General features: G+C 35.2%; 1 protein-coding gene across 1 annotated transcript in view; it reads left to right on the forward strand.

The window, feature by feature from the left end:
* The window catches only part of DNAH5 (dynein axonemal heavy chain 5), a 119,374-nt gene that overhangs the window by 17,772 nt on the left and 87,337 nt on the right, over nt 1-14,265 (forward strand). The window contains 7 exon segments of the mRNA XM_058831887.1: nt 766-981; nt 3,185-3,292; nt 3,995-4,080; nt 4,844-5,165; nt 10,238-10,444; nt 11,999-12,170; nt 13,611-13,756. Coding sequence (XP_058687870.1) covers nt 766-981; nt 3,185-3,292; nt 3,995-4,080; nt 4,844-5,165; nt 10,238-10,444; nt 11,999-12,170; nt 13,611-13,756 — 1,257 coding nt within the window.

A 14,265-nucleotide genomic window follows, 5' to 3' on the forward strand; every position in this document is an offset into this window, starting at 1 on the left:
TGTATCAAATTGTACAGCTGGTGCATGAAAATATTTTGAAAAATTAGGTATTCATTTTCAGTAGTAGTTCCAGAAGCTTTCAGAAATTCAATAAATTAAAACTTACAATTTGAATCACTAACAACATAGCAAAATCTGGACCCTTTGAACTGATATCTCCAAGTGGATTTATTCATACATGAATGTGATAAAGGAATGAACATTTCTTTATAAAGAAAACCACTTGAAAAAAACGATTTCAAGCAAATATGTTGACTATTTACTTTGACTTCGGGAAGACTTTAGCATGTTTGGAGTATGGTTTGTGCCTTGTTATGAATGTAGAATGAAAAGTAGAAGCTGCTATGGACTGGCATTAAAACTTAAAGAAGTGATTAACTCTTGAAAGTGATTTTTGAACCTTAATTACTCAGTAAAACTACTCAGCATGCATTTTCAGTCTCTGGAAACTGAGTTTTCATCTTGGTTATTCAGCAAACACATCAAACCCTGCTATGAAATGGAGGGAACAGAATTTCATGCTAGATAAAGGCATGTACAAATACATATATGTGTAGTTCTGTCATTTGATGAAGTGTAGAATCCTTTAATGGCATTGATGGGTTAGTTTTCAGAGGCAAATTCTGTTACTCTCTTTATAGTGTTCATGATTGTTTATTGATGCAACTTCTACTAGCTGTCAGGTTAAGATAATAACCTTGTCTATGTAAATTTTGTTCTGTGCCTTTTGTTACACGCTTGACCTTTTGAATTCTGTGTTTTAAGGAGTATCAAAATTGTTTCCACAAGATAAAAAAGAGTTTGGAACAAAATCCAGCTGGAAGACAATTTGGTTTTAGTGAGATGTATATATTTGGAAAATTTGAAGCTTTTCATCGTCGTCTGGTAAAGATAATAGATGTTTTCAATACTATGAGAACCTACTCAGTTCTACAGGAATCTAAGATAGAGGGATTGGAAGAAATGATCACAAAATATCAGGTACACATCAGCTTTTGTATATTGTGTCAGTCTAACTTGTACCTTTAAAACAAAATTATAAAAATTAAGGAAGTGTTTATTGAGAGAAAAATTAACTCTTTAGTTGTGCTAAAATTACTGGGTAATTGCAATGTAAATACGTGATTACTAGGGAAATGAGCAGACAAGATGAAAGAAAAGGTGCAAGTGGACATGTGAAAGAAGTATGCTAAAATCAAAGCTGATTGAAATAAGTGACAAAGTGGTGTAACTGTAACAGGAGTAATAGGAGCATGGTTTTGTGCTATGATCAGGAGAAAAAGTGAGAAGCGCTACATTTCTGTCTCAACAAATGTTGGGCTAGCTATAAGTGCCCCTTTACTTCTTAGTATTACTATGCAGTTTTCTTTCCTGATTTTTTTTTTAAGAGAAGTGTGACTTGAGCAATAAGGAGATCTTCTAAGAATATAAATATGTTAAGTCATATTCTTTTCCTTCCTTCTTTCTCAGATAGCTTTCTTTGCTACCAAATGGAGTCTTTTCTGCTTTTATTGAGCTTGAGTTAGCTTCCTTTTTTGTGTAACTATTAGTGCAGTATCATAATTATTGCATCTGTTAATATTAAATCAAAAGTACTCAATGTGAGGACTTTGTAGATAGCTTTTTGAGATCACATATGATACAGTGGCTGTGCAGGCAAATATGGAATTCTAGTTTACTTTACTTTGTCCTTTGCCTTTTTGTTATGGTCAGGAGTCAATCAGTTTGCCTTAGTGAAATAACTGTAGTATAAAACATGACCATTCTGTGGTCCTTCCTGGTTTGCTTTACTCCCTCTCTAGTCTGGGGTTTTGATGCCTTTAATACATCCTTCACAGCAGCCAGTTTTCTGCTTTGTTCTGTTCTATCAGCTGAGAGTTAGCCAGGGCACAGCTGTAAGGATATCAAGACTCTTCCATGTGGCCAGGACAGGCGTGGACTGCTCTAAATTTTGTTTCCAAGGTCTGCTCTCCAAAGTTGTGCCACCAGGCTTCTCAGCAACCCAGGTTGCTCAGAATTTACAGATCATGCAATTAAGGTACTATTTTGGTAGGCTGGAACAGAGGAATCTGATTTGTTTGGGGCATTTGTGTTTGAAAAGCTGCCTGTGACCATCCGCCCAGGTTGTAATGAAAACTCTATACACCTCACAATCCATTGCAGCATCCAAGTCCTTAAACAAGAGCTTTGTGTGAGACCTACCTGCTGTAGAGTCAATTGTGTTTTGGAATGAAGAGTACTTAGGTAAAAAATGTTACATGGAAGGCTCTGGATAGGTTGTGTAAAGGGCAGAAAAGTGATTGCATGTCTTTTTAAAGCGACAAAATTGAAGTACTGAAGCATTTGATATGGACCATAGCTGTAGTTATTATGTTACCGATTACATGTCTTAAATTTTTTTACAATAGGAATTCACTATTTTGCTGTTCTTTATGCTTTAACACCTAGTCCCTATCTAGGATTTGCTTGTTAGAGGAAAATATGGAATTTTTATTTACAGCAATGCAATGAAACTGAATTTCAGTTGACTTACCATAAAATAATGGAATTCAGCTGAGCTGAAAATACGCTGAGTTTCATAGCTATACTGTGGTAAACTACTAGGATGTTGAACAGTAGTTTATCGTTAGAAATCTTTTATCTGTGTGTACAGCTCAAGGGATATGCTGATTAAGATCTACTTTGAAGTGTGTGGACAGCAGCTGTGTAAGAGAAGCCAGGAATACTAAATCGTAGGCTGGTGATGTGCTGCATCTTACTGTGCTTTTTGAATAGTCTATATATCCATATGGAATCAGTTGTTTAAAGGACATGGAAAATAGTAATGTGAAAATATTTTTCTCTGTTGAACTTTAAGTTTTGAAACGAAATGAACGTCTGCATGACAATGCTTAATGAGTAAAAATGTCTTTGATGAAAAGCAAGTTTGAATTTTCTGTCAGTTCTAATTGACTTGAAGCAGAAATAATTAATATAAATGAAATTCGAATGGACATTACACCAACTTGATTCCTGCAAATATTTCTTTTAAAGGGTTTGCTTATATTACTCAGTAAGTACTGGGAAATATTAGCAAAGGTAAAGTGTGAGTCTGCACAGCTTGTTGTGCTTAATGTCTGGTGTGGTAAGTCTCTTTCATAAGACATTTTTGGTAATAGTTTTCTTTTTTTGTGAAACTGTTTAGAGCATTGTTGACAACATGAAGGATAAGCATTATGATTTCTTGGATCAGCGGAAGACTGATTTTGACCAAGACTATGAAGAGTTTTACAAAGACATAAATGATCTTCATGTAGGTTTTATGATACAATTAAGAATTTAATTTACTGATTAAGCTTTATTATACTCTGAGTTACCATCAGAAAAATTTTGCAAATCTCAAAGTTTGTATTCTGAAATTAAAAAATTATTCTAATATATTTCCACTTTAAAGCTTCCATTTATTATCTTTCAGAGTAGTTTAATGGAATAGGCCATTGAGGAGCCTTCAACAAAAGGATTTTTCATTCCTGTATGCTGGCAAGAATAACTAAAATGGGTGATTTCATTGAGTGAATAGGAGCATAGTACAAATAAGTCAGATAATTAACTTTCCAAAAGTTCTGAAATCACATGTTGGTGAAAGAACAGGGTATTTCCAGAAGAAAAAAAAAATAAAATTAAAATAAATGCCTGTCTTGCTTTGGCTGCCAAAAAGGTAACCAAGCATTCTTCGAGGCCTCAGCATGGTACAACATTGGAGGGTATGTGAACTTTCATTGGTTGCACAGCTACAGAGGGAACTTGGAAAGAAAATGCCTCGAAAGTTGGCTGTGTTTTGTTTAATTACTTTGGGAAGGAAAAAAGGGAAAAATAATACTTATTGAGACAAGTTTCACATAAACAAATTATCTTCTAATGTATCTCAAGTTAAATCCTGTCAAATAATACTTGGCATATTTGATGTGTGTTCCTTATGGACTTCTCCAATGTAGAATTATTTACTCTTCTTCAGGATCAATTAAGAAGTTTCATGGACATCACCTTTGAAAGTATTTTGAACACTGAAAGGGCACTGAGTATGTTGCAGAAATTTGAAAGGTAATATGTCCTATTTAGATTGCTAAAACTCTGCCAGGCAGTGGAAATAAGACGTTGAGGATGGTGGAAAGGGCAGGGGGAGGGAGGTGCAGAGAAGGAGGCATTTTCTTAAATACAAAGCAAACCAGCTCAACCTTTTTACTCTCAGCTTTTCAGCCCTGTTAAGAGTTGTCTTAGTAGCTTGAATGAATAAAATTTTAATAATTTTTGTATCAGAAAATGCAAAATATAGGTGGACTTCGAACTTCATCTTTCAAAATCAGCCTAAGGACAAGAAATCTTTGTTAAGAATATTTGCATTAGCTTTGTGTTTGAACAATGACATTCATTTGTTACCACAAGGCAGTCAGAAGAGAGTAAAATGCTTTTATTAAGAAACAGTGAAATTTATCTTTATAAATTAACATTGTTGCAAAACAGCCTCACTCTTTTTTCTGCCAATTTTTGTATTATACTCTGTTTAATAGAATAGGCAGCTAGTGGTGAATTGGTTACAGTTTGCTGCACATTATTTCAGCCCAGTGCTTGAAAACAGTGACAAAACAGAAAACGTGTAGGCTTGGAAACTTTTATCATCTGGTCTAAATCTTTGTTGCTTGGAATCAGGTTGTGACAGCATTTGTTCAAGCTGAAAACTCTGCTGTTGAAGTAGTTATTTTCTTAAGCATGCAAGGCAATCTGTAAAGACTATTTTCCAACAATGCATTAGAAGGATTTCAGAAGTGTTGAAGACATTTCTTCATTATTATTATTTTCTAAGCAGATTGCAAATCCCGAATCTTGGCATTGATGAAAAGTATCAGAAAATATTTCAAAACTATGGACATGACATAGAAACAGTCTGTAAGATCTACACTAGGCACAAGAAGGACCCACCACTGGCTCGTAATCTGCCTCCAGTAGCTGGCAAGATCTTGTGGGCACGCCACCTATTCCATAGGATCAAGAAGCCCATGGAGACTTTTCAGAGACATCCAGCAGTTCTGCAAACACCAGATGGCAAGAGCATAATTCGCAATTACAACAAAGTAGCAAAAGTTCTTATGAAATTTGAGGTGATCTACCACAGAGAATGGCTTCAGCAGGTAAGGCAGCTGGTTTTGATTAAGAGATTCCTTAAAGAAAAAAATTTAAAATGGTGGAATCCCTGGTTAGCAGCAGTAATCAGGTATGCTTAACTATAGACTTATGATAACTCTCAAATGAGGGATGGAATAAGAAAAGTTATTTTACAGGAAAGTGTTCATGTTAACAAAATAGGGCCTGTAGTACTTCTAGCTGAATTTAGGAGCAACTGAAAGAGCTTAATTATAACTAACAAGTTATAATAAGGTTTATAACAATTATAACAAGAAAGAAAACATAAAATGAATATTCAGTGGAAGGCTTAGCTGCCCCTCTGTCTCTGCCATATTCTTCTGACTGGTGCAAGATTATCATGTGTGGGGAGAGAAGTTTTGTCAGCTGGCTGGCTTAAGGTAAAAGCAGACACAGAGATTTCCTCTGCTCTGGACAATACAGATTTTATTTTGAGTGATAATCCACGGGTACACTCTGTAAATATACATGTAAAAAGAATCCAGTCTGAACAGATAATAGCATACTCAGTGTACAACTGGGCTTTGAGCCAGTTGTGGGTTAATCCTGAAAAGCAGCTAAGCACCACACAAATGCTCCTTCACTTCCCCCCATGCATCCCCAGTGAGACAGGGAAAAGGAAAGGCAAAGCAAAAGCAAGAAAACTTGTGGGCCAGGATAAGCTGTTTTGTTAGTGAAGGAGAAATGGAGAAAGAAAAAGAAAGGAAAAATCAAGTGCTGCAGAGGCAATTTCTCACCATCTCCCATGGGTCAAACAATGTGTAACCAATTCCAGAGCAGAGGGTGGCTAACCCCTTCAACCCCTGCCTTTCCCTTTTTATTGCTGAATATCATGTTGCCTGGCAAAGAATATCCCTTTGCTTATTTTGTAGCATCCTTTCATGACATCTGCCTGGTTTTGTCCCCTCACAGCCTCTTTTGCACTGTTCATCCCCACTTCCAAGCCCCAGTCTACACACTGTATGGACACAGTGAGAACAAGAGAAGGCCTTGATGCTGTGTAAGCACTGTTCAGCTGAAACATTATTGTGTTATCAGATTTGTTTTGATAACAAATCTGATCACACCACATAAGCTGCTATGAAGAAAATTAAATGTCAACAGAGAAAATTAACCCAGTCAGAACCAGTACAAAGCAATTTCACTTCTTACTGACAATTTTGGGATGTGTGTGTGTGGGCCTTGCACTGTCCCACAGCCCACCCCTAGATCCTGTATCCCAGCCTGCCGCAGCTGCCAATCCCTGGTGCACCAGAGCACTGATCCACACCCAGCTCTGGAGCCCCTAACCCAGCTCCTGAGTGGCCAAATGACTGGAAGTCCAGCCAAGGGGAAGGTCTAAGGCTCTTTAAAGCTGAATATGAGGCTATCTGATGTCTTCACTCTACCTCCTCTTGGAATTTCTATCTGAACACTGCTGGAACCCAGGAGCTGATAGCTATATGTGTGCTATTCTATATATCTTCTGTCTTTCTCTCTTTATCTTTCTTCTTCTAATTCCTTTTTCTTGGAATTTTTTGAGTAACTTAAAATCAAGTGGGCTTAGAGTTTGCGAAGTTGGACCAGTTTAATGCTTTGAGAAGTGTTTTATGTTGACTGAATATTTTGCCAAAGTTCTGTGATTTTCTAAAGTCCCAGTAAAGTCTGTTTTGTTGTTTTGATCTCTTGAGAATATCTGGTTGGTGTTTCTCCCATGTGTCTGACTTTGGGTACATGAACAACCATAAGCCCTTTTCATGTGTCTTGTTGAGTGAGTTGTTTGGGACCTTACAGGCAGAACATTTTGTAGCCTGAATATTCTTCAGAGAACATGGTTTGCCTTAAATTCTAAGTCTCATTTGACTCATTTTGCCTTCTTGGATTTGTCCATAGAATCTTTGACTACCTTTATATTATCAGATGGCTACTGCAGTGGCTACTTTAAAGCCTTGAAATCTCTGCAAATTTTTTTACTAGAGTTTTGGCATATTTTTCACCTACAGTGTATTTGTTGCCTTGTCAAAGAGCATCTTATAAAGAAATTTGCCTCAGCTTTGCAAAGCTGAAAAAGAAAAAATCAGAATCTCCAGATTGTGGTTTTGAAGGTAGTGTGACACCTGTCAATGCATTTGCCTGTTGTTTTTGGAACTCAGGCCAAACTGCGGAAATCTCTGGTGCTGATAAACATCAGTCTCCTCAAAGATTGTCTTAGACGAGATCTCGGACCAGAGATTCCAGCTTCCTTTTCTCCAGTCTGAATATATTCGGTTTCCCTGATCCTTCCTTTGTCACACTTGCATTTGACATGTGGTGTACAATGTAGTTTAAAGAGTCACCAGATTTGATTGTCTGATACTATAAATGGGATTTTTTGTTGTCAATTTTGTATAGTAAGCCAGGAGAAATGATTGCAATATTAGAGTACATAAAATACACTGTATTGAGACATAGTGCTGAATATGTATTATTGATGATTAATCTGGAGTTTAGTGCAAGTTGGGAATCAACTTACCTCAGCAGTTGTTTCACTATACATTATGTTTCAGGTACATCATATCCAAATTTGGCACCACTAACCTGCATAGAGTCAGTCTTGCTTCCAGGCAGTAATGAAAACTGCTGTCATACTTAGAAATGTCTTTAATTTCAATGCTTATTCTTTTAATATAGGAAATTCATATGTTTTCATGAGCTCTTCACAGAGAGCTGGTGCATATCCCTCATATTTTATAGAATGAATTGTAATGCTTCAAGAAGCCTTCTGCATTTGTTTAGTGTTTCTATCTTGGACTCAGTTTCTGTTTTGACTCCAGTATTGAGCTGGATATCTGCATCATTCAAAGTATACTGATGATAGTTTTCACCACCTTGTCTCATCTATAAAGACTAAGGAGAATGTACTATTCTTGTGGGGCTACATCTGCTCCTTTGGCTAGATGATCTAGTGATCAGGTTTTCTGACATGTATCATGCCTTGATGGAGCAGTCAAGTACATTTGCCTTTCATCTTCTGGAAAATAACTATAACATCCCAGGCATCTTCCCTGAAGTGGTGCCTTCCTTTATGAGGTCTGCATCATCTGCATTCTGATCTGTATTAAAACAACCTGCTTTCTCCTATAGCAGTCAAATCACACTTGGTAGCTCTGTAAACTTACTGATACTGCTCCAATTTATACTCATTAGGTGGGAACAAAGGGAGGTAGATTTGAACAAAATTTCAAATTTGAAAAATACACGCATGCCTCGAGAATACATGAAAAGCACATTCACTTTAACATAACATACACACACTTGTCAACCAGGTACGGCAAAAAAATATGGCTACTGCTCTGCGGTCTCTTCTCTCGAGGCAAGGAGAGTGCACACGAGTGTGGACGTGTCACAGAACACAAGGTGGAGCTCCTGCTCTACTCCTGAACAAAAGAAAAACTCGAGAGGGGCAAGTGTCCTGTGGGGAATACAAATGAAACACAAATAAGGCTATATCTCCTACTACTTTTTATTCTTCTGTACAATGTAAACGTTAAGCTTAGTGTCACTTTCTGAGATTTCTGAACATTTTTGCCCCTCTTTTTTCTACTTGTGACTGGATGGTTAACATATTATTAATCCAGTTATATATATATATGTTTTAATAGCAATTTTTAAAAAAAATTATATATATATATATTTCACTACAGAAAATGATGTTCAACTTGGACATACTAAAATAATAAATTACTTGGAAGTGTTAAAGTTACTATAATCATTTGGCAGTATAAGATTTGTGCCTTCAATATACCCCTTATTTTCATTGCCATTTTCTGTTACCTTAACAATGAAAACTGCATGAGAAGAAAACATAAATGGGAGAGGAAGACCTGAGAGTGGGAAAAAGGAATATGAAGCTCAAAAATTAGTACAGTAAGATTTGCTGTTGAAATTTACAGAAAAAAATCAACTTCTCTTTAAGGCAGTTGAGTTTTTTTTTTATTTTTTTTTTTTTTGGAAGACTGATGATAGTGGATAGAGCATGACATATTCATTGACAAAAGTTGATTAGATAATTTCTTGAAAAATGCTGTGTAAGATGTCTTGATAGTACATGATATTGCTGAAGCAAGCAGTATACTCCACTATATTTTAGACATTGAAAGGTGGTGCAAAGTTTCTGTGTTCCATAAAAAAAGAAGTAAGTTCACTGAAAGATACCAATGGGTTCTGAAAGCATGGCATAGAAATAAGCTCCATCTTAATGTAATGTGATACATGAAATTTGAGGAGTGAATAACAAACAATAAAGTTACATCAATGGAAGGAGAACTGGAAAATAAGAATAGCAGCAAACTTTTAATGTAGGAAAGATTTGCCTGCGTAAGGCAGGATTGCTCTTTGGTGTCAGCTAAATTTTCATTGTGTGGTGGTCTAAGGAACGCTGTGCTTTCTAATCACATAGAGAACAGATTGTCTAATATTTAAATAAGGCAGTTAAACCAATTATGTGATTAAGCTTTCCTTTTAAGAATTAAAAAAAATAACATCTATAATAAACAATAATTTTAGTATTTTAAAATACTTGCCCAGATGTTGGATATAATTGTCAGTACCATTAAGATTGGTTTATCTGTTAGCTATTGGAAAACAAGCAAAAGGAGAAAGGGGATAAGTTTATTATTATATCTTTTGAGATATGTGAAGACGTTATCTAAAAATACTTTAATTCATTGAGGAGGTTGTGTGCAGCCTTGCACACATATTGCAGAATATACAATAAGTTCTAAGGAGATGAGGGTTAAAATTTAAGATGGTTGAAGCAAGAAAATCTATGTCTCTGATTTGATTTTGGACTGTGGAATGCAGCTTATAACATCCAAGACCCAACAGAAAAATGTCTGTCAGATAAATAACAATTTGGTTACTAAGCATTTGGGTCCATATACACTGTGTTAATAAGTTTTTGTTTTGTATTCATATACCATATCAATCTTTGTCAGCAGATACTGATTTTAGTATCTGCCAAAGTGGTATTTATATGCAAACTGAAGTATTTTGATGTAGTGGCTTGTCTTATCATGAATGATAACTTTATTTCCTGCAGATTGAATTAACTAAAAGAGGACTTCAAGCAACCCTCTTGGTAAAAGCTCCAGAAACAGGAGAATTACTTGTGAATTTTGACCCTCTAATATTAACTTTAATCAGAGAGACAGATTGCATGGCTCACATGTGCCTTGAAATTCCACCATTTGCAAGTGTTATTCAGCAGCAGAGAGTCTGGTACAAGAAGATTGTCAACAATTTGCACGTGGGTTTACTTCAGTTATTTTATGTATGTGTACTGTACATTAAGATGCCTGGGTTCTAGACATATGGAAGAGGATAAATGAAGATCAATGATTATGCACTAAGAAAACATTTGCAAATCTATTTTCTTATCTATATGACTGTCTTGAGGCAGTTAAAATTTTTTCTTGGCTTTATGTTTTCTGTGAAGTTACTTTGCAGTTGCATGGGTTTGGGGAAGCTCTGCAGAGTCTGGGACAGAGATGAGAATGGGGAGGAAAGGAGGCTTACAAAATGCCTTGTGCTGTTGCTTACTTTCTAAATGATAAGCAATTTATCTCTCATCCAATAATGAAGTCAACATTGGGCAGTATCTGTTTTGAGAAGATACCTGGGAGGCAGGAACAGGTGGTCTGCTTTTAAAAAGTGTAAAACATGCAGCAAGTAGCAGCTTTTTTTTTCTGGCACTGGTGTTTTACACAGATGTCTGTAGAACAATTTAAAAAGAGAAGCTGAAACTTCTCTTTCTCATGTCTTTTAAGTCACTTAGGAAAAAAAAAACCAACAAACAAACATAAGTCATAATGTCTTTATGACATTAAATCATAATGTTATTGCCAAACATGTGAAACTAGATCAGCAGGTTAAAGAGGCATTAGAAAGAAAATAGTATAATAAAGTTCTGGTAAGGCTAATCTTATTAGAATTGCTGGAAAGTTCATTTAGATGTATTTTTCTCCTTGGGCTTTTTGTCTTCTGTAACACTGATTTACAGACTGAAATTTACAAGATTTTTCTATTATGTGGTTTAAGCCCAGTAAGCAACCAAGCACCACACAGTTGCTCCCTCACTCCCCTCCTTGGAATGGGGAGAGAATCTGAAGGTTAATGTATAAAACATGTGAGGTGAGATAAAGACAATTTAATAGGAAAGGCAAAAACTGCATGCACAAGGAAAAAATAAGGAATTATTCTGGTAAAACTAGGCAGTATCACAGCTACTTGGAAAGTAAAACACCATAGCTCTGAGTCTCCCCCTCCCTCCTTCTTCTCCCAGCTTTCATTTTTAAGCATGATGTCATAGGTATGACATCCCATTAATCAGTTGCGGTCCTGGCTACGTTACTTCCCAACATCTTGTGTGTCACCAGTCACCAGCAGAGTACTGTGAGAAGCAGAAAAGGACTCAATGCTGTATGACCACTGTTTAGCAATACCCAAAATACCAGTGTGTTAGTAATACAGTTTTGCTCACAAATTTAAAACATGGCATCATGGGAGCCATTGAGAAAGAAATTAACTCCATCACGACACCAGTCCAATCAAAGATTGAGATCTGTGTGAAGTAGTACTTCACACAGAGCAACAAATATATATAGAGATATAAAAACAACAAATAGTGAACTTCTGCCAAAAATAATGCAAAACATTCTCAAGCATTTAAATATAACATCTTCAGAATTTCAGTATTGTACATACAGATGACTTTTCTTAGTTTAAATACATAAATATGTGTACATGAAGAGGTTCAAATCAGTGTATATTAACTAATGTTTTCATTCTCTATTTATTTCAGGTGATGCTGGCAGAATACAAAAGAATTAAACTGAAAATACAACACCCTTTTGAACAACTAATGGCTCCTCGATTAGTGAATGTAGAGGATGCTATCCAGCCAGGTCTAACTTTACTGAACTGGACATCCTCAAATATTGAGAAATATATCAATACAGTCTTTTCTAAGCTAGGTTGGTTATTTGCCTCCTTCCATTAACTTCTGGTTATTTGTTCTATAAAAATGCAAGTTATATTATGAGATTACAGTTCTTTACAGAATTTGCACTTAATTGATTTTGTATATAAAAGACATCAGAATTTTCACCAGTCTTGTATTTCATGAAACATTTGTTTTATAACACCACCTTCTTTTTGTCTTGTATGTTCATCAAATTTTTGCTAATGTGTATGTTAGGCAGTTGGGATTACACCAAGCATAAAGTACAGTGCAAAAGGCCCTGTGTATTTTGAATTTAAAGAATGATATCTATGTTTTAAAAGAGCTCCTAGGTTTCAGACTTTCCCTAGTCCTGCTTTTTTTGTTTCTATAATGTATAAAACAACTTTTCAGGGAATAAAACTCAACAACATTTCATATTAATTTTTTTTTAACATAAATCTCTGTAAAACGAATGCACACGCACCTTGGACAACAGCTTTAGAAAACAGATGAGCTTGTACTGTTTTCAGAAGATTATCACAAGGTTGCACTGAGATGTGTTTTTTTTCTGAAGATACCAAATTCCTTTTTCTTCAGCTGAATTAATACAGCAAACAGATTTTGTTTCTTGAAATTGCATAAGTAGCTATAGTGGAAATTTTCTTCAGTTGAAAGGCCAGATTAAAGTGCATTTTGGATGCTAGCCTGACATTATGCTCAATTTAATTTTGAATAATACAGTAATCTGAGTCTGGATCACGCACCTTCCTGCCATTTCACCTTCAGCATTGAGAGTAGGTTGCTATTAAATTTTTAAAATTCTAGTGATTATTTTCTGTTAACTATTGTTTGGTCTCTAACATTTGTTTGAAGTATGGAGATTTAGTTTGCTGAAAGTTTCTGCTGCTAATAGGTTCTCCAAGTTGTAGCTAGTTCAAGCTATAGGAGAAGATGGAATATTGCTGGCCATCATTTAAATGTTAATGTCTTCATGTTTGAAATATGTATCCTTTAAGTTAATCTTATTACAGTTATAATATACATATAAAATATATATTAAATATATTATATATTTTAATATAGTTCATAGATATTTAATTATTAATTAATTTACATTTATTTCTTTTTATTTATATATAGATTATATATAATGTATTATATATAATATTTTATATAAAAATCTATGTGATATATATTTGTACAATAGCTTATATTTATATAATATTATAGTTATCTTTTAGCATGTAGATAGCATATTCTAGGTGAGTATCTGTTGTGCAAAAAAGTTAAGTATGTTTCTGTGGTGAAGCTTGCCATAACATTTAGATGTTTTAAGTAAATTGGTTAAGGAGCAGAATTCATATACAATTGAATATGATAGTTTATTGAGGTAAAAATTTAAACAGGACTCTGCAAAGGCTATGGATTCAAACTTTCATGCTTGCCTTGAATCTTCTGTTTTCTTTGAAAGCTGGGCTGGAGTTATTGCTTGATCGAGTGAATGATTTGGTTGAATTTCGTATTGATGCTGTCCTTCAAGACATGAATAGAGTGCCACTCTGTATGTTGCCAGAAGGTGAACCACAGAGCTGTGAGGAATTTCTTCAAAAGACTAATGTTAGTAGATAAAAGTTTCATGAAAAAGAGATTTATGACTTTGAGCTTAGGTATTTTTCTTGTTTATGAGATAAAAAGTTCTGAATGCAGAATTAATGAAGCATGCATGGGATATGCGTGGAAATCCCCACTTGCTTGGCTGGGACCTCACATAGGAAAAAAAGTATCAAATGCAAAGAGATCTGAGTTGAGATGTTCTTTTCTATTAATTTTTAATGTCAAACCAGATAGTGTATGATAATTCTTTTGTGCTTTCATATAGCTCAAAAATTTTGCTTCTATGATAGTATCTTTTTTTGGTCATTATTCCTGTTCAAATAAGGGAATTCTCCAGCAGGTGCCTGAGGAGGGTAAATACCATGGAAAGGATTGTGTAATAAGTAATAAGTATCTCAAACTCTCCTGAGTTGGTAATGGGATGTGGAAAATATATGCAGAATTACCTGGGTGAAGGTGTTCTGGGAAGACACCCTTCACCCCATCAAAATACTTTATGTTGAGAGTAATTA

Source organism: Poecile atricapillus, chromosome 2 (genome assembly GCF_030490865.1).
Source record: "Poecile atricapillus isolate bPoeAtr1 chromosome 2, bPoeAtr1.hap1, whole genome shotgun sequence".
In the NCBI taxonomy this organism is placed as follows: Eukaryota; Metazoa; Chordata; class Aves; order Passeriformes; family Paridae; genus Poecile; species Poecile atricapillus.